This window comes from Amphiura filiformis, chromosome 5 (genome assembly GCF_039555335.1).
Source record: "Amphiura filiformis chromosome 5, Afil_fr2py, whole genome shotgun sequence".
Taxonomy (NCBI): domain Eukaryota; kingdom Metazoa; phylum Echinodermata; class Ophiuroidea; order Amphilepidida; family Amphiuridae; genus Amphiura; species Amphiura filiformis.
The window spans coordinates 7,151,255-7,178,490 of NC_092632.1; the positions used below are offsets into that span (position 1 = coordinate 7,151,255).

General features: G+C 36.7%; 1 protein-coding gene across 1 annotated transcript; it reads right to left on the reverse strand.

Moving 5' to 3' along the window:
• Window positions 1-1,480: 1,480 nt before the first annotated feature.
• Window positions 1,481-27,223, reverse strand: LOC140152544 (sec1 family domain-containing protein 1-like). The gene is made up of 21 exons (XM_072174926.1): window positions 27,171-27,223; window positions 24,538-24,608; window positions 23,699-23,787; window positions 23,068-23,158; window positions 21,729-21,851; window positions 21,257-21,344; window positions 20,779-20,924; window positions 19,680-19,765; window positions 18,430-18,529; window positions 17,723-17,859; window positions 17,358-17,448; window positions 9,761-9,834; window positions 9,311-9,392; window positions 8,443-8,607; window positions 7,468-7,547; window positions 6,745-6,883; window positions 6,208-6,261; window positions 5,732-5,784; window positions 5,333-5,435; window positions 4,674-4,757; window positions 1,481-4,142 (listed from the first exon to the last, which is right to left on the reverse strand). The coding sequence occupies exons 1-21, from the start codon at window positions 27,199-27,201 to the stop codon at window positions 4,113-4,115; spliced, it is 1,917 nt and encodes a 638-aa protein (XP_072031027.1). The 5' UTR covers window positions 27,202-27,223; the 3' UTR covers window positions 1,481-4,112.
• Window positions 27,224-27,236: the final 13 nt, after the last annotated feature.

The following is a 27,236-nucleotide window of genomic DNA, read 5'->3' on the forward strand; positions in this document are numbered from 1 at the left end:
AAGAAAGAAAAACTATTCTTATTTTGCGGTAAATTACACAGTAAAATTCCATTCAGAAAAGTGGCGGCGCTGTTTAATGAGGCTCATTATGATCAGGCGGCATAGGAAGCGCAACACGTGATGTGACGTACGAGGCTGGCGAAGATACAGGGCTGACAGCCCCATTCAAAATACACGGCTAGCAATTACAAATGGAAAATTAACATACTTGCAATATGGTACACTGTCGTACCCCGACGGTTTTAGATTAAGATAATTTTGCTGTGACACCACATAACAAATTTAGAATTGTTTGTGAAGATTTCATGATTATGTGTTAATCCAATGGCGACCTCAAAATTGGCGATATCGCTTCCATCACCGCCTGCATTATGATGTCAATACCCTGTTGCTATCAAAAAGTTGTCATGATCGACTTGCAGTTATCCCGACTGCACTGCTGGTCATCATCAACAATGTTTGATGCAACAGTGGTTTGATGCAAACGCTATTTGGGTTCGGTTGTTATTATTATTTTGGTGTTTTTTTCGGGCGATTGTCCATTGAGCCATGAATCTCCTGTTTTTCTCAAATTATATCGCACAGATCCCTGGTCAATATTCAATAATCTTGCAATTTCACGGTTAGATTTTCCTTCACTATGATATGCTTCTATCATTTCCTTCTGGTGATCGGTAATTTTTGACATTTTGAGCCTGATCTGATGTTAAAACTGAGCAATTTTGGAAGTCGAAATTAAACTATAATGCGCTGCCAGATAGGAAATCCCTGTAGTGAGGCTGCATGATATTAACTGAATGGAATTTATCTCTTTTGGATCGTGGCAAATAACATAATCGCATAACAATTAATAATCTGTTGTAATCGGGGATAGCTTTATTCCTCTAGTATCACAATTCATAACCTTGATCATTTGTTATGCATCACATGTTTTAAAAAAGAGTTCAAATACCCCGGGCGTCATCTGTTGTTATGGTGGTCGTGAAGGAGTGACGTCATAAATAGCTAATTAAGCACAGCGCCGCCACGTTTCCTATGGGGATTTTGTACAGGTTTTTCATGAGATCATAAGAAAGTTTGTTTCGTTATTTTCCAGCAATGTTTTGATGTTGAAAAGTTGATTAAAACTGATTAAAGGTATCATAGATGATATTGAAGTAAATAAATAGGTTTCAAGTTAGTATTATTTTCTAAAAATTCAACAATTGTTACTGCGGAAAAACTTTTCGTTGGGAGAGTACGTTGTGACGTCAATATTTAGTCAATTGCTACAAATGTGGTGTCAAAATTTGTAGAAATAAATTCTGCTTCCAACGCATTTTACAGATTTGTAATACAATCACCCATTTTTGAATAATGGTAATTATTTAAGGGGGGGGGTCAATTACTTTTTTTGAGATGTTTACATGAAGGAAGAATAGCAAGATGTCCAGTAAGTTGCAAAGGATACATCACCTGATATTTTAACAAGCAGAAAAAGTACAGTACACAAACATTAAATGTTGTCTTATTTATTGTGCTCCATATTACACACAGAATATATATTTTAACTACACAATAAGCATATTTACAATCTAGTGCCCTTGGAAATGTTAAGTGTGATTCTCATTTTCCTTTCAATAAATTACCCACATCAAATCCCCAGATAATACAATCTACCATATGATAGATTTTGCATGCAATTATGTAAAATCCCAACTTCTCAGGTCTGTTTGACAACAAGAACAGCAATTACCAGTGGCATAACAAAGGGTGGCAGCCTCTGTAGGACATTTTGGTCCCTTTCACCCCTCTGCCACCATGATACTTTTTGGTGTTAGGGACCATTCACAAACACTTGTTAGGGGGGCCTGATGCAAAAAAATTTGATCGCAGAAATTTTCCACCCCCCCCCCCTTTACAGACCACCTTTATGACATGAAAATTATGGGTCAACCCCATAGAAATGCATATAAACTCAATTTTCACAGGAAAATTTATGGTCATTTTTTTCAGGGCCCCCCTCAGGAGGGTCAAAACTGATTTCTGAATACTAATTATCAGTTATAGGTAATAGTTTATTATACCGGCTGTTCTTCAGTACAGAGGAAATGACAACTGAACAATAGTATGCCTGCCTATCAAGTAGTCAAAGTTTGGGACTTATGCGGCCCATACATGATCAAAGACCCAAGATACAAAAGTGGATACAAAATCTACCATTGTGCACTTTACATACGAACATAATAGTGATTTTATTGTCCAACCGTCAATAAAATCAAACTAGATTAGATCTTTTCAATAATATTGAAGAGAAATATTATTTTGTATCCAGTCCTGCATCTAGGGTCCCCAATATTGATCAATTAACTTGATCGTGTATGGGCCGTATTAGCCATTAAATTACAAGTGTATTGCAAGTCTCCAAGAAATCTGATTACTTTACCAAAGAAATTCATATATATTATCATTTTCTATATACGTAAGTTTATATGTCAAGTCAATGCACTTTAGTTATATCAAAAAGCTTTCAGTCATTTACAACTGTTTGAGACAGCAGCGTAAATGTTTTTAAAGGCAGCTTTTATCTCTTTTATCAATATATTTAAAGAAATTTCCAATCCTTTATTACTTAAATGGATTCACTGAAATAGCTTAGAATTTCAGGAGATATCGGAAAATACACCATTATAAATACTAATTTCCTCCTTTTTCCACAAATATTCCTATACAAAAAGATTTGCATGAATCAAAGTTGATTCTCATATAACTTTTTCAAAATCTACACTATAGATACTCTGTGAGAATGACATCGTTAAGAGTTTGGCAAACATCTGAATCTGTAATCTGGTAAATTCATGTTATGCATGAATTACTTTTGAATTAGCGAACAAGGGATCAATGCTTTACGTTTATAGGGCAGCACATCAATTTGTTAACAGTGATCATCATCCACCGCGCTGCTCTGCGCTAACCCTGTATGCCAACCACTTTTGCTTACTGATCACCTTTAAAAATTGATATGCTGCATTCTATAGGTAAAGCGTTGATCCCCTGTTTGCTAATTCAAAAATAAATTCATGCATAACATGAATTTACGAAAAGAAGAATATGCATTTGGCAGTCAGCTGAACTCATAACAATATGATTCCTACAAAACTCCATTGGGCAGGCTATTCCATTTATATCCAACACCCACTATGGAAGATATGATCTTACACACAGGGAGTGTGAATTTCAACTGGGGTTACCTGAATGGGTGACTCCATTTGAAACTTACACCCCCTGTGTGGGAAATTAAGGTCATGTTTTCCATGGGGGTGTGTGTATTGCAACTGGAATAGCCCATTGCAAGAATCCAGTTGAATTTGTGCACAGTGGGATGAATCTAGCCCTGACATGATATGCAGAGAATTAAATTCCAATCAACTTCACTCTTTTCCAAAGTCCAAGTCCACTTACAGCATCTTAGCCCCAAAGAGTATAGACTCAGAATAGCCTTGTGCATAGCACTATGATAAATCTTGGTTTGTCATGCATGGAGGCTAAAATAGCATACTTCTGGCATTTATCTGTAAGCGTCCAAAATTGAACATTGATTTGCATCTTTGAGCTTGAGTGTTATAAACGTCTGCACTATAGACCACTTGCCATGTGACGTCATTGCCCGGCAGTATGCGCGCGCATTATGGCAATTTCCATTGTTCTTTGCCCTGCAGTGTAGTCTGCTAAGGGCACGTGCATTTTAAATCGCCCGCCACATTTCATATAGTACAGGAAAGCCATTGAACAGTGTATAGCGGCTCGTTCAACCATATCGACAGATGAGTCCCTCGCCTTTGTTGATAAACAGTGATGTCAAGTGGTCTATAGCACTTAATATGCATTATAAGCACAACACTTTACACACAGAATGCAAACATGTGTGCACATTCAAATCAAAGTTCGCCAAGTTCATGAAGGAATAATCCAGACGTACATTATTTTGTTTCCATCAAGCAAAACACAAACATGGTAGAGTTGGTTCTCTTTGGGTCCAATCTCTATGGTGCTTGATGATTACTCATCAGTGCTGTCATGATCATGTAGGAAGAGTGTTGATGCAAAGTTTCTGCACTGAGTTTCAAGTGGCATTAACCCTTTTCTTCTCCTAGACTGGTCAACTGTAACATAAAAAACAGTTGGATAAGATTCAATGCAAATATGTTTGCATGCAATATACAACTAATGGATCATTACAATGATGGACTTATTTCAATCATAGTCATATAAAAACATTTTAAGTTAGTAAAGGCAATGTCAAACATTGTAATACACATAGTATCATACTCTTCATGTTCAGGTAGCAAGCAAGTTCCATGGCACTTTGATAATTATATTTACAGTTTGTTTTTAGTTTGTTTTGTTCAATTTTCAAAAGCCTTGCGACCCCTCTGCCTGAATAAAAAAAACAAAAACATTTCGGCTAGTATGCAATCTATTCAAATTCCCTTCAGGAGCAAATTTACACTTTGTAAAGTACTAAAACACAAACAGTAAATGCAGTATTAATACTCATATTGTAAAGCATGTCTTTCAATCTCTTATCTAAAACTTTCACAAAATTTCTCAACAAGAGAAACAACTGATTGGGTTAGCATTTTTTGATCATTCAGGTTATGGTAAACATTCTACCTTACGTAATGGACTCTTACCTGTTTAATAAAGTCATCAGCATTGAAGACTTCACTACATCCATAGGTGATCTTTCTTGTGATACCAGCTACACTTGTTTTGGTCTGAAATATTAAAGGAAAGAGGAAGATGATTTCAACTTTGATACCACTACCTCATGATTAAACCAGCCAACATACCAAACTCAAAAATATACTTGGTTCCTCTCAAGTTTAGTAGTTCCAACAAACTGCACTAGTATGCATGCATGTAGTTTGTGTACACTCTACACCATTAATTTAATGCATATTATTGGATACTGCTACCAGCAAAATGCACCTACATCACCGAACTTGAGGTGAACCTAAGTTGAGGGAAAGGCTTTGACCATGCAGATTACTACCCCAGTATGGGCGCAGGGAACGTGAATATTTTTAAATATTCACGTTCCCTGTTTAAAAACAGTCCTGGTTTGGGGAGTAATATGGTTTAAACAGTCATGGGTTTGGGCTTTTTTAATGATCCATGGAAGGCTCGATACTAGTAGTTTATAAAGTCATTACAATTAGAAATTGGAATCATATTTTATGTCTTGTGACAAAATTAACTCACTAAGACCTACAGAAATAAAAACTCCCAATTATTTACTGAAGGTTAAAACTCCCCTCCAAAGGACAGAGTATTGATATGGTTCACTTACCTTGACATAATCCATAAGGTTTTGGTATTCTATGTAGTTGCCACCACCAACAATGAATACCATGGCTTCTAAATACGGTGACTTATTTCTTGGAATGGAAGAACTGTATGAAGAAACACAAAACAGAAACACCTTGTCAAATGAAGATTTTACTAAGTACAGCAATTTTGTTTTCCAAATTTTGCAGCATGTTATTTATCACATAAATAGTTGTACAACAATTCTTTTTAATTAATGTGAGTTGTCTCACATTGATATCAAGACAATGCAAAAAAAATCAAAGTCTTGTATTTTTTACTCAACAAATTAAAATTGGTTTACTTGTACAGCACTGTACGGTTATTTTACATTATAGCGCTTTATAAATCTGTTTATTATTATTATTATCATTATTATTACCTATCAGTAACTCTCAGCATTTTGGGATCAAAGTAGCGATAATCATCAGTTTCCTGAAAAAAAAAATGGAATCATACAGAGAACTTTAATTTGTAGTCAGTCAATAAGACTGGTCCACTTTGAGGGTGTGCGATTCATAGGCATACATTTTTTTTAAATATCACTTAAACTTTGCTTCGTTTCGGAAAGAAAAAACTATAATGCCCTTGAATTATACACCCACAAAGTGGACAAGTCACACTGTTAAAACCATTTGGCTGGTTATCCTCATTAATTCACCACCAATTGCACTGCTGATGTGTCCGACACAAAGCAAATAGTACAAAACTTACACAAAACAAGTTCAGAATTTGACCCCATAACCACAAAATGCTTGTTATTTTAGCTATAGATCAAACACAAATATCTTGAAATGTACATAAAATGCTAGATTTCTAATCCTTACAGGCTCTTGTCAGCCATGCTATATGACTTACTGGGTTTGACTTGAGTTCCATCAAAGCATCTGCTACTCGAGTTGCAGGCAGATTCTACAGGGGAGAGGAAATAGAAGAAATATTTTATTTTATTGCTAGCACATGTTGAAAAATGCAATAGGGTTAGTTAAATAAATATTGTATTTAATATTAATAATATTAATAACAATATTCACTAACACCATGGTGAGATGATCCTGGTATGCAGCACTACCATGACATAGACCAGGCATTCTCAATTAGGTTATGTGTTGTGTCAATTGCCCTGTTTCAGAAGTGTTAACTTGTTAGGGAAGGTCCTCTTTTCACTCAATTCATTCTCTGACTGAAGCATAATAATAGAATGTGTTGCTTTTTCCACATTTGAGACCTGCCACATGTCACAAACGGTGCAGGAGTAGCCATTTCAGGATGTCAGCCACTTTGCAGCATGATCCACTAATGCTAGCATTGGCAACAAATAATAATATAACATGTGGCATTGCAGTTCATTTGAGAATACCATTCTGGATAAGCCTTTACTATTAAAGTACTTACATGTTTCTTGACTACAAAGTTTTTGACTCCTTCCATAACAAATTGAGATCCCGTACTCATCAGTTTAGAGAACATACTGACTGTCTTAGTTCCTCCTCCTCCATACTGGCTTGGAGCTACTGCCATCTTGGTAAATGCTCTATTAGATTAGAATAATACAACAAATGAGGACAATGTTAAAGTGATGGTTACGATAACAATCACTGCATTTGTATTGGAGAAGTGGAAGCAGCTTAGTATAGTCATTACCCTCACATAATCCTAATCTAATCTTAACCTTACTTCTACTTCTACTCGGTAGGATCCACATGTGGATGTTTAGCCGAGGGACTTATCTCTAATAGTCTACTAATCCTAACCTTAAGATTAAACCCTTATCCTAATCTCCTGAGGTGGGGCAGTTATGGGGTCAGTCTTGCAGTTAAGTGTAAGGGAACAACCCAAAAGATTAATGACATCCTATAAATGAAACTGGTTTCTTTCAGGAGGGAGGGGAAGTTAAAATCTTGAATTTTAAATTTTTAAAGAACATTGGTCTGAAGAAAGTAATTTTCAACATTTCAGGTTTACGTTTCTGGCAGGGCGGGAACAGGTCTGCTGAGAACAAAATTAGCTTACAAAATTAGATTTGTTTATAGAACACCATCAATCTTTTGGGTTGTACTCTTAAAAAGTAATGATAATGTTTGGGGTGTAAACCAAGACACAGTCAAATTGACTTACTTCCATCTTTTGACAAACTGTAATGGAGCCAAGTTGCACCCTGCACCTTCCAAAGATATTGCATACTGGTCAAGCTCAGCCTGAAAAATAAGACAACCGCAAAGGATCAAATAAGAATCTAAAATCATAGAAGACTACAATGTTCATATTTAACTTGTTGGATATGAAATGTTGATGGCTCATTGGCAGCAATTTAGCCTATTGTGACAGCTCTATTCCATATGCTGCATGTATAATCCCTGTCTTGATACAAGGGTATCTTTTGAGTTTATGCTCACATGAAGGTAATGCATAGGCATAAATCCCAGGGGGTGGGGATAAGCCCCCCCCCCCCCATATTTTGATAAGGGGAATGAATCAACCTCATATTTGGCCATTGTTCCACTTATCCACTATATCTCACCACTAAGCTTCAATATGGCAAAAGTTTTCATGCACATTTGTACCATAAACTCATTTGGCCACCAAAAGGTGCTGGAGTCACTATAATAAGAAATTTTTTCCAACCCAATCCCCAAATGTCAAAAAGAAATGACACCACTGAGGTAATTCCTAGTTGGACAGACCTTTCATGTATGGTCGGTTGGGCCTCTTTATTTTTTATTTTTGCAAGTGACCTTAAAAGTCACCAAAATCTGTAAATCCTGAAATTGTCGAAGTGTGGGTTGGCATTATTTGTAAAGGAAAACAATTTTCTTCAATTTCTTAAAACTGAGTCGAGTGGGCCCGTAGAATAGGATTCTTCATTTTTGTCACCTTATGTACCCAACACATTCAAAGTACCCCTAAGTGTGTACAACCAGTTTTGGATTAAAAACTCTTGCCCTGACAGGTAGGCATGTTAGATATACTGAATGTAGTGTACCTATGTTGACATAAGTACACATTCTAAGACAAGATCACAAAACTATAACAGTAACATGCCTATAATGCGGGATAGAAAGAGCCCATTAAGACCTGTAACATGTGACTTACATCAGTGACAGATGGTGTACAGATGTAATAGATAATGAATAGTCTCATCTTGTCCTCTGGTGTACCTGCATCCGGGTCAGAGATGACATCCATCAGAGACTTGTCTAAGGTCTGCTTGCTCATCAGTTTCTCTTCCATCTCAAAGTACACATCTAACTTCCTAGCCTGTAATCAAACAACACATAAGAAAACAAATCTGTCAAGTCTCAGCCATGTTGATCACAAAGTGTTGAGAAAAATTGTGCCTCCAGATAATCTCCCCATGCATGGCAAAAGAAATGAATGTACCATACATGCAGACCAGTTTAACATCATGGTTTTCATGCCCCAATTATCATTTAATTTCGGACTTTTCCAAAACATGTAGGCGAGATGTTTTGGTCCACATGCATGACCACCCAGTATGGCAGAAATGCACAGGCTAATATAAAACATTTGGTATTTCAATTCTTTGCAAAAGAGTTGATGTCAAATTTTTGCATATCTGTTTACTAAGAGTGTGTTTTATACGTTAGCAGGGCCCTGCTGAAAATCAATTTTTATTGAGCAGGTTATCCTGTTGAAATATTGTGAAATAAATAAATAAATAAATAAATAAATAAATAAGAGCATTGTGGTAAATTAGATTATGTAAAAAAATTTTAGTTCAATAACTATTTTGACGAAACAGGAGGCCTAAGGAAAATTAAAATTGGTTGGAGATGAAAATTTAAGAATGAAAATTACAGGTCTTTCATAAATGATGACATATAATGTGCAACAAAACATTTATAAACTGCAATAAGGACATTCCATATGCCTGCTGAGTATGGGAGAAACAATCTTCTATGGCAGACTACGCAGTGTCTAGGGATTTTCACAACCTTACCTTAATGTGATCGAGGAGTGAAGTGGCTATGTTGGTGTGTACATCTATTAATCTCTTCTTTTCCAATAGTTCTGGTAGCGAACTGTGGGACAAATTACAACATATGAGTTACACAAAGAAACCTTTAACCGCTGAATGAATAAATCTGATTAAAATAGTGTCTCATGTTACATTTTTATGTGATTTTTCCATAAAGCATGTCACTGGTGAATGCCGATGTGAATTTATGCAAGAGTAAGGATGCTCCCATACGCTTTGTTACCCTGTAACACGCATTGGTTTTCCGGATGTTTCTGATATTGATTTGAAAAGATCTTTCATGTTATGAAAACTCAAGAGTGTGTCCTGCTTTTGGAGTGATAACCAGCACTGATGTGAGTTTAGCTGTGTGATCTGAATGCATAGTGATTGCACCATTATCTTCAACCCCCCCACTACCCACCTACATACCTGACTGCCGATGTGAGTTTAGCTGTATGATCTGACAGCATACTGATTGCACCATCATCTTCTCCTTCCAAACCCTGTCAATACAAACAGCACAAAAAGTGAGATTGTGGTATGTAATAGAAAATAACCATTAGTAAAGCTGACTGTGATGGACTGAAGAGATGAAATCACTAATAAGCTGCACAAACATACATCGCTTCTCATCTTAATATTTTCTGCATTTACACAGATATTATGCATGAATATTTGAAAAAACAATATTATTTTGTTGCATAAATATCATTGCTTACTAGAATTTGGAAAATGGACTGATCTTAAAGACTGAAATTTGTAAGATCTGCCCTTCTACTCTACCATTACTGCATTACACTATTACCCATGTAAAGTCTATCAAATTTATCACTGTTTTTCAATGAAGTGTGATAAACACCATTTAATTTTCACAATGGTTGGTCTATGTGAAGACTGTAAAAAAGAGGTTTTGAAATCAGGAATGCAACAAAGGCTAACCACTGCTCATCAATTGCAGCTGCAATTGCATCCCCTCTAGGATTCCATGGGTATATGCATAATTTGAAGGCAAGTGACTGTTGCAGAATTGGGCTACCTACTAGTTTCAAGTTTAGTAGCATTTAGCATATGGGAGGTGATCAAGTAAAGGGAGTTGTTTCAAATTTAAATTATCAACAGATGTTTTTAAATCATTTTGTATTTTTATTGTTTTCAGCTATATAATTATAAAAATAATCAGACCTTACGTTCAAATTTGATTTGTTTTTAACCAACTGAAGATGGACACGTTGTTGATGTTGAATAGAACAGGCTTGCAATGGAACAGCAACACCACTCTATGCTCTGGCAATTGATAGTGTGGAAACACAAGTTTCAAACCTGGTAATCTTTGTAATCCTAAAAGGCCAACATTTACAGGTATTGAAGATGTGGCATTTATGCTGAGGGATAAAAAAGTATGTACAGTCAGGAAGCAGATGTTGAAGACAATGATGATAAATGCAATGATGATGCATTCACAATCAGTATAGTATTGCATAGAACCACTTATTAACCATCTCAAATTGTTTGCAATCTCAGTGTGATGTTTGACTCTTCAAGGACATAAGCCAGTCACAATGACCATCTCTGTAAATCCACCAACTTTCAGTTAAGGAGCCTTTGGTGCCTTTGACAATTCAATGCCAATGACACCTGCATGCTGTTGGAGCACTCATTTCATGTCACCTTGATTACAGTAATGGTCTCTTTACAACGCTCTGGCAAAGAATTTGCTAAAATCTCAATGCTTACAGAATAACACAACAAGAAAGTTGGTTGCAGGACGGAAGCTACCCCGCTTCTTAACACCTTACACTGGCTTCCGGTTAGACAACTAGGGCTGTTCAAAATATTTCTCTACATCTAAAAATCTTTGCAAGACCAAAGTCATCATTACATCTTGGATTATTTCAATATCCATGTGCCATTTCACAGCCTTGCCATTCCCAAACTCAGTAACACTGAAACAGAAGTTCTACATAACAGTAGCATGGAACTCACTTCCATTGGACATCAAGTCGGCCACAACAACATTTCATTTCAAGAAACTTTTTTAAAGACTCATTTGTTTTCTCTTGTTGTTAACTGATTTGTTTCTTTTGTAAGTGCCATGGTAAATAATACACTGGCAGTAGTCTTTGTGATTCTCAAAGGCATTTACGCTCATGAATAAAGAAGTAAGTGATCAGGAACCAGACAAAAAGTGATCACTGAATATAGGTTGAAGGCAATATAATGATGATGCATCACAATCAAAGCTGAGTGATACAGGCGAACACAATAAACATCTTTATATGATAAACAATGATGAGGCTTATTGTATAAGTTACAAGTTATACCAATTGAAGATGGACCTTATGTTGATGTTGAATAGTACAGTATTGCACTTGAACAACAACTTATTCACCACTATAGGCTGAGGAACACAACTTCCACTGGAGGTAGTCTTTGTGGTTCCCAAACTTGCAGGTATTGTGTATGTAGTTTTGAAGGTGAGAGGTAAACAATGTATTTGAGATGGTCACATTGGTTGTTAGAAAGAATCGGTTCAGTTTTAATTTATGCTTGTTTGCTCAAACAGCTTACATCTGTGAATTTTGAAGAGTTATTACAGAACTCAGGTAAACATTTCCAGGTCTACACAGTGAGAAAGTTTTAAATTTTATCTTTGTTTTTGTCTCAGTAAAGAGGAAGCCTGAATTTTGTTAGGCATAGTAAATTAAAAACTCTGGCCCTTAGCTGATGCAGAGAGGTAACTCCCCGACACAAGGTTTGTTATGTTTAGAGTATGTTATATGGTGCGAGTGCATGGAGAAATATCTTATTATGTTTAAGGAGGCACACAGGATCACTAATTATCCATTATTATTCACCTCATAACTCGAAAACTATTTATGTAAAGTATATAAAAGTATACATTTTTTTTTTTTTTATGAGCTCATAAATCCATTTAAAATGTCAGTTTTGGGTCAAAAAGTACAATTTTCGAGAAAATCCCAAAAAACGGCTTTTTTGACCAAAAAAGTTTTGGTCCGCCATAAAAAATTATTTGAAAATCAAAAACTGTAAAACATGAATTTTATTAATTTAGACAAATAAATCTAGAAAGTGTTTTTTTATTTTTTCGAAATTTTGCTTAGTTTTTAAAATATAGGCAAAAAATCAGTAAAAACGTGTGACCCGTGTTCAAATATTTGAATCATGGGTGATAAAAAAAGTTCTAGGCCCTAATTTAAAAAAATGGAAAAAACACTATCTAGATTTTGGCCATATCTAAACGTTTGACTTAAAAACTTACCTCAGTGATGCTTCATTTAGACGCTATGGCGGACCAAAAATGGTTAAAAGTGGTCAAAAGTGAACTTGCGAAAATCGTGATTTAGAAAAATACAGCGGATTTTGGTCCATTTTGAAGATTATTCCATAAATATATAATCCGGTGACTTGTGACGTTTGGTCAAGTTAGAAAATGAGAAGGGCGTCCAACTGCAGCAGATTGGCATTTTGTTGGTGATTTAGAAGGTAAAACAGACAATATGACAAAATTATCCGTGCACATTCGGCAGATGTTTATCCACATGGAGTAGCCATTTTATTTACCTCAGTCTTGTTTCCATGGTGCAGCAGAGCTTCCGGCAAGGCCGCGGCGTCGCGTCGGCGTTTGAGGAGCGACAGGGCGCGGGGACAGACAGACAGGTTACGCGAATAAGTTGCACAGTGCATGGTCGTGTTGCCGCGAACCAAAACATGATTATTTAAGCACAATTTTGTCCTGTTCCGTATAAAAAAAAATGGTCTGTATTAAAATTTGCGGACATCAGAACATTAAAAGTAGCATAGAATAACTGACAAGCAATTATTTTAGCAGATATAATCAGGAAGTTTTATGAAATGAAGAATAAATTGAGACATAATCATGATAATTACGATTTCTGTTTTGTACTAATTTTCATAATTTTGCTTTAAAAATGCAATGTTTTTAATTTATCGTTTTTGGTGATTTTCTTTTTTTTTTTGGTGTTGACAAATATTGCATTTTTATGTTCATTGTCCTTTTCTGAACAGCAAACATGATGTTGTTACTACTCGTTGCTTTTTCTTTTTAGTTGGTGCTTGAGAGGCACCACAGCGGCCCGTCCGCGCCAAAGATAGGCATTTTAACGCCCGTTATAGCTAGGCCTACACCACAGGAATCCAAAGTAAAATTTTAAAAGATTCTGATGTGTCGCATTACTCAATATTCCGTTTTTGTTATTGTAATTGTTTGTTGTTATCATATTTTATTTTTAACTTTTTACGGAATATCAAACACGAACAAAAATTTTAAAAAAAGTGTGTCTGTTGTTGTTTTCAATCAAATAAACGTATAAAAAGTGGGGTAAAAGTTGTAATATGTCTTGAATAAACTTCTTGTAAAATGGACAAAAAGTAGGCCTATGTTAAACGGGCAAAACACGGAGAGGTCACAAGAAAACTGAAAAACACGGTAATTGACATTGCCTAACAAAACCGAATTTCAATAGTAGAAAACGGAACACTTATGGCTTTAAATTAGATTGTGGTTTATGTAGTAGGCCTACCGTATATAGGCATCATGCTATAAAGAGCGTTTTAAAACACTGCTTGAAAACATTCACGAAAAATGCTTTAAAGCAGTTTACCTTTTAAAGTATGTAGAAAACATTGTAAACGTGAAAGTTGAAAGCCAGACAAACATTGCAAATAAAAGGCATTCGCCAAAACATTACAAAAAGTGTTGTAAAACCAAAAGCTTTTATCCAGGGCTGTCAACTTTTGGAATTGCTTGGCGTGAGACAGAGCGTGCAGGGATTTGCCGACTCAAATGTTAATTTTGTACCATGATCTTTTGAGCCACGGCGCTCGAGAATCTGGCGGGGGGGTAGGAGCAACAAATTATTCATGACGATCGTGAGATTTTACTAATTTTCCAGCTTTTTATGAGACTTGCTACCTAGGCGTGAGATTATACTACCTTGGCGTGAGACCGTGAGAAAGTGACCCAATGCGTGAGACTCACGGCCAATGCGTGAGAGTTGACAGCCCTGTTTTATCGCAATCATGGTATATGGTAGACCTAATAGGCCTAGTAATGGAAATGTAGTTAAAATGTGTTATGAAAAAAGCACGAATTTGCGTTTTCGATTATATTTCTCGTTTGAAATTATTATTTAGCATTAAAACATTCATGATAATACTTTCATAAACGCGTGCTCGCTATGCCGATTTCAAATATCGACATTTTTGACATAGAGTTGTAGGCCTATGCCTAGATAGTCGATATGATGTATTGAAATGTCAACGTTTTTGACATTGCATTAATGGTCAATCAGGAGTAGAGAACGTTTGAAAAATCCGTGTTTTAATAACACTCAGGGCCTTGGGTATCTAACATAGGCCTACCGGTAGTAACTGCTTCCCTATTTTTTATGGTCTTCAAAATTAAGACGAGACTGAACGACCGCAGAGGCCCCCGAACCAAGGCTGGGACTGCATAAAATATAAGCTAATATAATAGGCCTATATTCTTGTCCAACTACACCAACTTGGTAAATCAAATAATAACAATGAAGTGAATGAATGAATGAATGAATGAATGAATGAATGAAATAAAACAAATTTTTAAACATAAAATAATAAGCCTAATGATGTACTATACGGACTAAGTCTAGCCTACTAGCAAAATATTTAGGGCCTATGTTTTCTATCGTATCTACCAGATTGCGTCATCATTACAGGGCTTCTTACGGGTAACTACTACTTACAGATAAATTTCATCTTTTCAAGTTCAGAATGAAACTTGAAAAACAAAACAAAAACAAACAAAAAAAATCACTATTATGTTCATATAAAAAAAACCTATAATTTATACCACTATATCAGCACTTTTTTGGCGAAATTTATCGAGTAGGCCTACTGATTCTGGGGCGGGGGCGGTGGTGGTCTGTCGGCCCGCAGTTTCATAATGCAATGGTGCAAGCTTTACCTACCTTGGAAGAGATCAATACGATAAAATACGGTAGTGATCGCTTGCTTACGACTCAGCGCCTCAATCAGCAATCACCTCGCCCATCCAGTTTACCATGTGTGCGTGTCTTTGCTAGCTGTCTTGCCGCAGATGCAGCGTTGAGAACGCGATCTATTATGGGAAAACAATGATTTATTTGCTTTTGCATTTTGACGAATTTTTAATGAAAAAGGGTCTTTAAGATAGCTTTTCTTATGGTTCAAATTTTAAGATTTCTTTAAAATCTATTAATGACAAGATAAAATACGGTTTGAAGATGACATTAGTGATGAAAACTCAATTTTGGCCATGTAACACTTCAGTGATCCTGTGTGCATCCTTAAGCATCCTTTATTGTAGCAGAAGACAAATGTAAAGCTGAGCACAAATGACTCAAGATCTGAAAACAAAAGTTTCAATCCTGTAATCTTTGTCATTCTGAAAGCCATCCATTGCATGTATTGTGCATGTAGGCTTCAAGAGGTAAAGAAAATGATGGTCAGAAACCACATAATACAGAATATGACAAATGTAAAAATGATTTAGTAGACAACAATGTTTCCATCTTATGAATAGAGACATAGATGTTAACAGCTGAGGATGACAACATCACATACCAAGCTGACAGACAAAAAAAGTCAATTAGAAACCAGACATTGGAGATAATGTTGACTACTTGGATTTCAGAAACATATGAAGACATCTAAAATGCTAATGGCTGAGGATAACAAATACTATACTATGATGAAACATCACAATCCAAGTGATAGACATAGATGTTAACATTTTGTGGCAATGTTCATCTTGATGGACCTTGTCTTCAGAGATAAAAACATTAGCCCCCAATGGCTGTTCTCTTTGAGCATAGACACAATCACAGAATCTTTCATCATCACAAGCCTCCTGGCTATGTCTATCAACATCCCACTGAGTTCAGAAGGGACACAACTGTGTATGACTTCAGACTTCTAGTCTGATTTTCTCAGATTCTTAAAGTACACTTGCATTTGTAATATTTCATACGCAATGCATGTATACTAGTATATTATCGTAACATATGTAATTTTGTCCAACTGGAAACAAAAGCCGACTCAAACGTTCCAAACACTACAAATGAATGGAATTACATGCAACAAAACCACATTGATATACAAGACTCAAAGACCTTAAGAGTAAGAGATCCTGAAGTCCTGACTAATAACATCACTTCAAAGCATTATGCCTTATTTCTACCCAATTGGTTCCATTTGGAGTATTGTGAAGTATATATGCAGAAGCAGAAGAGTCCTGTGTTGGCAAGGTCAATTTTTGTACACAGGAAACAAAATGCAGGTTTTTTTTTTTTAAAGTTGTCTAAGTGATATTTTAGCTGATCATATCTCAGGAACAACTGATTTTGATGCGGTTTTCTGAAACTGATGTGTTTACAAAGTATTAGCTTCAAAATGTGTAGGAAAATCAATATTGAATGTGCATGACAAACAATTTATGTTGCTTGATCACATCACAAAAAAGGGATTTAATCCGATATAATCTGTTCCAGCTATGGTGTCCCATCATTATATCCTTGGTCTGTTTGATATATTCTAATAAGTAGCATAATTTCACTTTCATTTACCAATATTACTTACCTGGAGCTCTGAGTATCAGCAATTAAATATACCACTCTATTCAAAAATCTTCCCCATTAATAATAACATGCACAACATGTTATTATATAGCTGAAACAGATAATAGCCCACCTAGGGACTGGCAGAGTAACTAAATCATATACCATATCATGACCTGAAAATTACAATGTTTCAACTGGCATGTCCTTCTGTATCTGTTTTAAATTGGTCATAACCTTATTGTGACAAAACCACATTTAGTCAAACTTAATATTGCCACTACATGTACCTATCCTCATCAGCTTACAGCAGCCATATTGACTATCATAATGTACAACAAAAGACAACTTTTTCAGTAAGAAACCTTATAATTTTCAGTTCATGACATCTTCTCAGTTAACTTATTTACCATTGCAGACTTTAACTTCTTGACTTCATCCTCCGATGACCTGTAAGCTTCTAACTCATTCTGTACAGCCTCGGCTACTTCAGGGAATGGACTGTGAAGTAATATAAACACACACATCATCAATGTCTATGGCTATAAGTCATCAAGCTAGAATTAGGGGAGCAATGCAAACATTTTAAATATCGTTTGGACTCATATTGGTATTATCTACATGAAAATACAACTGCAAATACTAAATTTTGTAATATTATTTATGTCGCAATGGGGACAGTATACTTGTGTCATTCAACAAATGCTGTGGGTTGAAAGAAGGACCGTCGCTTTGACATATAATGTAATGCACACCATGCTTATTTGCTACTCACTTTCCTTTCTGCTTCATCCAGAATTTATCAGTACATGACAAATCATAACTTTTGTGCTTCTTCTTTGGTCTAGAGCCTGTGGTTGGTGTACCCATGTCTACTGTCTCCTCTATCACTACCCTGTTGAGTTGTAAATCCTACAAAGGAAACAAAATACACAAACACAGCAAATAAGATATTGGGCCTAAAACAATAAAATACCAACAACAGAGATTTGCTTTTATTATTCACTTAGAAGTTCTAAACATAACCCAATTGATTCCCACCCCCTTTTTTTTTTTTAAAGAAATGTAAGATTTTATCAACACTTTGGTCAGTACTTAAAAGTAACTTGTTAATTAAAAAAAGCTTAACAGGGTCAATGTATTCATCATTACCCCCAAATACTAAATTCTGGGCATTCATATGCTGATAGTATAATTGGAGAACCAAAATTACACAGTACATAAATTTGTCCCCTAAACAGCCATGATTAGAAATGAAGGAAAGAATAAGTGATTAAAAACAAGACAGGAACAACTGATTCTCCCACCATGTGAAACCAAAATCGTCACATTTCAATGTTTCTTTTGTATATTGTTGTTGCTTATCATGGTGGCCTCAGACACTCTTTCCATTTCTTATTGTAAGGTGCATAATCTTATCAGCCAACAGCCTGACAACAATGTACACTGCTCTCATTATCAACCACATACGTATGGACTTACCAAGACATCATGAGCTAAAGCTTGATATGTCCATGTGTGATGTAATGGGGTGGCTAGGTCCATATTTCTGTCTAGAATTACCAATAAAGGCCTCTGAAAACTGCAAGTAAAAGTACAAAATACAGATTTATTGGTTGGATTCTATATGTATGTTATGCTGTAATGCTAAGATGAAGTGACCTTGGTGTTTATAAACATGTGTAATAATAAAACAACAAATTTATAAAGCGCAAAATGCAGGAGAAGCCTCTAAGTGCATCAAATACATCAAACAAAAACTTTAATAACAAATAACATAAGGTATGTACAAAGCACATACAAATCTAGTTTTATATTGATCGCCAGTATCTAATGATCGCCACATATAGTCTACCATATGTAATAATTCCAAAATGTGCATCATTGAGTTACCAGAGGGTTATATAATGATTTTGCTGGCTTGCTTTGGTGTAAGTTTTGAAAGCACACATCCTCAACAAAACATGATGGCCACCCATACTGCTGGGCAAGAACATGGAACAGTGCCAACCATCTCTATATTACATCACATATCACAATAACTATAGTTTCATCAGTGCCAAATAGGTGGGAATGTTTCAATTGTTATTTTTGCTGGTGAATACTTGCTTTGGTGCATGTTTTGAAAGCACATAGGTTTTCCACACAACATGATGCGCATTAGGCACCCATAATGCTGGGCAAGGAACAACAACGAACAATGAAAAATGCCAACCAATTATTTAGTATTTCTTCAGATATCACAGCACCTATATAAATTAGACAGGAACTACCAAAACTTTCACAGAAGATCAGAGAGAGGAGGACACGTTTCGCTGGGCACGCATACAGAAGCAAAAATGAACCTGTAGCTAAGCTGATCCATTGGACACCAAAACATGGAAACAGAAAACCTGGTAGACACCCTCTAACATACGTGGATGTATTGAAACAGGACACTGGACTGGATGTTATGGATTTGGGAACGGCCATACAGGACAGAAGGGTTTGGCGTGCTGTTGTAGTTCGAGGACACCACTCATCTTAAGCAAGTAAGTATTCGTAAGCAAGGAATTATTCATTTCTTACTTTTTCAAGTGCATAAGTAAACAGAGTTGACACATGCAGTACAACATGTCCCACTTATATATTAAGCGCTATGTTTGGTGTGTTTGTATTGCAACTATTCTGTTCAATATTGAATGCATCATGCATATTTATATTGGTGGTCATTTACTACACTACCCACTAACCTGAATTGCCCAGCTTGCATGGAATCTGTTGTGAAAAGGCTATTCCGTGCATCTCTCAAATTCTCTCGTAACTTCTTATCAAGTTTCTGCAAGTAAGGCAAAAAAAGTAAACTTTATAACATTCTTTAAGTCTGTGTTCAAGAAAGAACAAGGTACATGTAATTTTGTGATACTGAGTGAGTCTCCACTAGGAAAACAGCAGTACATAATATATGCTGATTCTTTCCATAATTCAGACTGAATGCACTAATACAGTTAGTAGGGTAATACAATGACTGATGAACACAAGATAACAAATTCCCCCACTCAACCATCACAATAGGGAGGTTATTGGATGCTCTGGACTTGTGTTCAAGGACTCCTAATGTTTGGTACTGTACCTAGTGTAACAGACTGAGAATACACTGGACACTATGGTATCCATTACACTTACCTCTGTAACCATCTCTGCTGCATTGCCTCTAGGACTCCTAATAATGGGTACTGTACCTAGTGTAACACACACTGAGAATACACTAGATACTATGGTATCCATTACACTCACCTCTGCAACCATCTCTGCTGCATTGCCTCTAGGACTCCTAATAATTGGTACTGTACCTAGTGTAACACACACTGAGAATAGACTGGATACTATGGTATCCATTACACTCACCTCTGCAACCATCTCTGCTGCATTGCCTCTAGGACTCCTAATAATTGGTACTGTACCTTGTGTAACACACACTGAGAATAAACTGGATACTATGGTATCCATTACACTCACCTCTGCAACCATCTCTGCTGCATTGCCTCAAGGACTCCTAATAATTGGTACTGTACCTTGTGTAACACACACTGAGAATAAACTGGATACTATGGTATCCATTACACTCACCTCTGCAACCATCTCTGCTGCATTGCCTCTATGACTCCAAATAATTGGTACTGTACCTAGTGTAACACACACTGAGAATAGACTGGATACTATGGTATCCATTACACTCACCTCTGCAACCATCTCTGCTGCATTGCCTCTAGGACTCCTAATAATTGGTACTGTACCTAGTGTAACACACACTGAGAATAGACTGGATACTATGGTATCCATTACACTCACCTCTGCAACCATCTCTGCTGCATTGCCTCTAGGACTCCTAATAATTGGTACTGTACCTAATGTAACACACACTGAGAATAGACTGGATACTATGGTATCCATCATACTCTCCATCTCTGTATCCTTAACATCTCCTCTGTTGATGGCTGAAATATGGAGACAAATTAACTTTATGATCAGAAACACAATAACACTTGTTATGCTTGGTAACCAAGGTCATTATAGCACCATCAACTGCTGATATAGTTCTGGTAAATCAGATACTTAAGACAAGAAGGAAAAAGATTATATCAACACCCATTTCACATTTGAGCAACTTCATATTAACCCTGGTCTCTTAATCCTAACCCTAATTAAGTCCTAACACCTTAGGGGGCCCCAAAATTATACTGAAGACTTGCCCAAATTTCTAGCAGACAAGTTCAATACAAGAATATCTCCAGGCATTATACAAATGGCTCCATCTCCATACACCTACCATGATATGAGATAGCATCTCGGTTCTGATGTCGTACAGTGAAGAAGTGATCCTCCAGCGAGATGAAGTTTAGATACTGATCAAATACCTGCAGAGCAAGTCAAAACGGATACCATTATGTTAGTTACTAAATTGCTGAAACTGTCAATTTCAATTTTGCCAATATTCCTTCTTTGAGATGTTGCATGACATTCTAAACCTGGTGCAATAAGCCAATCAGGACAATTCAACTTTTGAATTCATTTTCACACCACATGGGGGAGAGAAAATTTTCAATTCTCATTTCTTTATTCATGATATCTTCTTATGTTGTTGGTTCCCTTGAAAGTTAGATCCATGTTAAATCAGAATCACAAAATACACTCAATTTGACTGGAGTAACTCAAGAAAGAGCCAAAATTCCAATGAAGTACTCAAACAGAAAAATCTTTAAAATGATATGAGGATTTTTCTGCACCAATCATTTACATACCTTAGATACTTGACTAACGACATTAGCTTGCAGTGCCGCACTGGCAAGGTCTTCTAGTCTTTGCCTTGATATGGCCGAGATAAAATTCAAATAGTATGACTCATACAGCTGGCTCTGACAATCCTACATAAATAAATCAATTCAAGGAAAAAAATTGCAATAAATGTAATCTCTTACACATTTGAAAATGTTATTCGCCAGCAAAGAACATAACTCTCTGGTAACTGGATCACACACCTTTTGGAATTGATAGTACATGTTATAGACTTTGTGTTGCGATCATTTCGATCATGATTCAGGACTCAAAAGCGCAATCCAGTTGACATAGTGATAATTGGATTACACATTCGCTGGTGAATATGAGACAATGTAACATTAGCATGTGCAATGCATACTAAGGCAGGCATTTCAAGTAATTTTGTACCAGACCACAAATGCCTGCCTTACCTATTTTGAACTGTTGCGATTTGGTAATTCACAGCATCTTGCGAATGGTAAGGCTTTGGCAAAAATTGCATTGATCACTTCATAGCGAGTGTGTATAACAATTCAAATATCATATATATGTATTATGTAGGTCCTGTGGTTCTTGAGTGATGTTGTAAAGAGGGCTGAAACAACAACACTTTTGTAAAACGTACAGAACTCATTAACAACAATAAAGTATGATTTGTAGAATGAACTTTTGCAAAACATCAAAGAGTCATTTTCAATAATATATTGATTTAGATAATGAAAATGGATTTTTGGTTGCTTTGACCAACAATACCTAATCTAACCCTTAATGCATACTGCCTCATGCATGATGCTCAAATAAATCGGATACAAGGGTGATAATAATAATTGGGCTGGCAACTCTAAAGTCCAGGTAAATGAATCCCAATGACACATTTTCTTATTATACCTATTTTTATATTATCTATTCATTGTTACCACTAAAGAACAAAAGCAGTTACAAATGAGAATAAAGGTATAGTTTCAGCCTGTCTCACTCACACGTCTCATATATAACATGATCTACAATTATTCTGACAATTCCTTATTGTTCTACTTTAAGTAATGTTATTGCCCTAGTTATGTGAAACCATCTGGAACAGAAACGACATTAGACCTGCCAGTAATTTTTGTGTGGCCCCCATGACCATCTAGGAATTAACAAGTTTTTTATACTATTTTCTTTAGTTAAGTTAAGCAAAAATACAATCAGTATTAGCTCTCTCAATTGATCATTTCTATGTTACACTAAACATGCTAAAGTCATATGTAATCCATCCTTTCTCTGATATTCCTGCATTGTGGATAGGATATATATTTCAGGAGGCCAGAGCACCACGCTTACCTGACATATTCTCTGTACATTTTCTTGTGATGGTAAAACAAAGTAAACAGCTGGAACATCTGGTATCGGATCTCTGTCTGAATGTAATAATCTACAAGATAAAAACACAACACAAGCTAAGTGAGTTGATTAAAGAACTTAAATTCAACACTTCACTTTTTCGCTCACTTAACTTTTTCACTAGTTCAACTAGCGTCTTCAGCAGATGGTGATGCTGTGATAATATCTTGTCTACAATCGGGATGTAAACAACGTAATCGTCATTAATAATTAATTAGGTAAACCCAAATAGGGAGGTATCCAAAAGTATGCTAATTAGAAGTTCAACGAATCAGAATACGATCCTGGTATCCAATTCTATGCAAATGGTTGAAGGGGTTACATGAACATGTACACTAATTCTCATCTAGCTTTACTAAAAGATCTTTGGATGCCACTCAGTTTCACTCAAAAAACCTTTGTTCTGAAACTGGTCAGAAAATCTGAAAAAGCGCATGAATGCAGGCCAAAAAGCCCCAAAACAGGCTGAAAATAAATAAAAACGTGGGAATTTGAACTCACAAAAAACCTGAATTCAGGTTAAAACCTGAAAACTGGCATCTCTAATTATTGATATAATGCTAATACTTACAAATGCAATGTAACACCCATATCACGAAGCTCTTTCACAGAGAGTAATGGTGATATGATATCTTGTCCAAAGCGGTCATACACCAACACCTGATGATCACAGAAATAAACAAAATATACATGTCAGAAGCCACTTAAAATGAATCTATTAAGCTTTAGAACAAAAATGTACACTCAATACATTTTAATGGCATTAGCAGAATTACAGAAATACATTATTTTGGTTCTAATGTTGTTAAATTACTTAGCTTTTTGTAACTAAATAAACAAAATTTGTGTACCCTAATTGTTTGTTGCTGCATACTAAAATGGAGAATATTTGCTAGAATCTCTGGATGTTTTCACGTTTAATTTGCCTGTTTGTGGTCTCAATAGTTTTGTCCCATTTGGATTTGTTTATGTGTTTGTTTGCCAGATACTTGTTTGTCTTTCACAATATCCTTTGCTCAGGGTCAGAAATTCGGCGAGAATCCATTCTCGCAAAGATTCTCGTCAACAAAATTGCAAGAATCTAAACGGATTCTCGTAAATATTTCAATTTATCATACACAGTAAATTGGCGAGAATCCATGGATTCTTGCAAAATTCCACCGGGAGAATCCAAAAGGATTCTCGCACTTGGTTGCGAATTTCTGACCCTGTTTGCTTCTTGATTTGTCTATTCCTAAAGTTAACAACCTAGCTGAAGTCATCCTGTTACAACCTAAGTTTAAAATCAAATAGTTAAGACACCTTTAGCTCTGACCGGTTCAGTCTTCTCCAATTTCTAAAAATAAAAAGGGATATTTTCATGACAAATGAGGTGTTGAATTATAAAACAAGCAATGTAGATTACCATACCTTCCATACTGGTTCTTGTAGCGATGCTTTTGTAGGTAGGGCATTCAAATTCAGCATACGCTTCAAAGAAGCTGCACAAAAAAACAAAAAAAATAACTCTTACAATTTTCAGCTTTTAAAATGGCTAATTTTGGGTTTTTTAGTTTGCTTGTGAAAGAAAACTGGTTATACATGTATGTAGATAGCAATGAATGGTTATGGTGTGCTACTGCACAGTTACATGGATCGAATCCATGGGTTCCTACAGTCACCTGAGGGCCGATGACTGGGCCGATGACACACATTCGATGGGTGTACTGCACAGTGCACATTCATTGAATGAATAGAAATTAAGGAGAGCGTGGCCGAGCGGTTAAGGCATTGGACTGTAAATCCAAGGGTCACAGGTTCGAATCCGAAGTCTGTCTGAGCTCGGCTGGCTCTTTGTGTCCTTGAGCAAGGCACTTCACTCTACTTGCTTAGTGCTTCAAAGGGCACTTTAAGCCGTCGGTCCCGTGTACATGTATTTCTGTCATTAATGCAGTGTGCACGTTAAAGAATGTCACAGGCTATTCGAAAAGAGCAGGGGATCATCCTGGTACTGTTGACTGTACTTCAAAAATACACTCATCTACTCTAGGTTCCAGATAAATACAATGTAAGTACATATGAGGCCAGCACTAATAAGGAAGAAGAAGAAGAAGAAATATCGCACATCAAGCATGCAAGGTTATAAATATACACTGTCAGAATCATCATTTTAAAAATAGATTTTGTATTTACCAGTACATATCTTTTGTTCATCTCTGCTCTATGAAAAGCAAACATTCCATGCTTTGGCCACAAATTTTAGACAGAGAATCATGCATTAGCTATGTCCACCAATTCGCCATGCATAGTCAGATGGCCCGATTGGCTCTGACTGAAATTACAGGTTTACATTGAACAAAAACTGACAGTTAGGCCTATTACAGCCAGGAGCGCTAGACTGCGGAACTCAGTCCTCAATGATAGGCAGTCTTATCTTTTGAGGACTGAATTCTTATTTATGATACATCTTCCGAGGAGCAATTTCAGACAATAGCTTTGGATTAGTGGGGCAGATGTTATCTATTGAATCCTTTCATGACTACCGGTACTGAAGCAGAGTCAAGTCTGCCAAGGACACTCGGCACAAATTGAAAGACCATGTCACTCTCGACAAAAAAATGCATGCATATCAAAGGTCATACGATACCAATTTGGTGTTTGTTATGCTCCTCGGAATATGTACCTTTAGGCCTATGTCTGCCAGAGCGCCGTGCATCAAAAATACTTGGTGCAAAGTGAACAAAGGCCCATCCATAATTTTGGATTTAGCACCAGATCCTTCGCTAGCCCATTTTCTCAGGGGGTGTTGAGAAATAAATTTTGCGGGGTATATGGCTGGATTTACCTACATGATTGACATCTGTGGCTCTTCGGATAGAAGACATGATACATCCCTCCCCCACAACTGTAACCCAAGTTTTTTCCAAGCTGCATGTCACCTGAATTCGCTTATTAAAGGAATAAGCGCACAAAAAAACTGATAAAGGGCGCGTGTAGCAAAATTTCCAAATCGTTCCAATGATCTGATACGGTACTAAAAAAAATATTATTGGGACAATTTATGCTGTACATGTGCTACGAATGAGTTTGTATACCCAAGGGCCACCTGGGAAGGTTTCCAGCTGGCCCAAGGGCATCCACTGCCAATGACTGCTGATATACGTAACATGTCATAAATTCATAAATTGCCAAAATTCCAACTGGCCCATTGTGCCATCCAGACAGAAAATCTCCTGACTTGACTAGAATACGACTGGCCAGGGGCCAGTGGCTAAATCAACCCCTGCTACTGGTCAAAGTCTCAGCATTCACTCGGTCGGACATCCGGGAACATTGTCCCCTTCGTCCCCTTTGTACAAGCGCGCCCATAGCAACCAGCTCGAGAAAGGGGAACTGCACATGCGCACACTGGTTTTACAAGGCTATTTCCCCTTTGTGACGTCCGCCCGACCAAGAGAATCACCTGATAATTAATGCATGAGGGCCGATTGTTCCATGAAATGCAATCAGGAAAGACTGCTACGCACAAGTTTACTGCATATTTTTACGGTCTATCACGTAATCGCGAAGGCACGCAACGCTCTAAGCCTCTATTGCAGTTCAACATGGCGAAGCCGAAGCCTAGGCATGCAAAAGCAACGCCAACGGCCCATGCTGGCGTGATTGTCAGACACGGCATGATCGAACTATCAGCCCTCATCATCATGTCCTGTGAATCATGAATATGCGAGAACTCACAGCATACAATACACAGGGACTTTGACTGGTTGTACCCGGTCTGTTACTCTTTCGTCCATGAAGAAAATACTATGCTATGGCCAGAGTTCTAGGCCTAGGCCCTAGGCCTAGGGCAACGCAATGGCTCATGCATGCATGGGCTGCAGAATTCTGCTCTTTCTTTAACATAAGGGGAGATTTGAATAGCCCGTACGCAACACTTGATTTATATATCACACCTTGCATAAGCTCATTACACTCTTTGTGACATGCGTTACAATACTGTCTGTGTGAAAATAGCTTTTTATGTCTATAAAAATAGAAAACTAAACAAATGTGTGACCTACCGATCTGTTTCTCTCGTATGGTAGCCGCCATCTTGAAAATGCCACATCAAAACAACAGCGCCATCA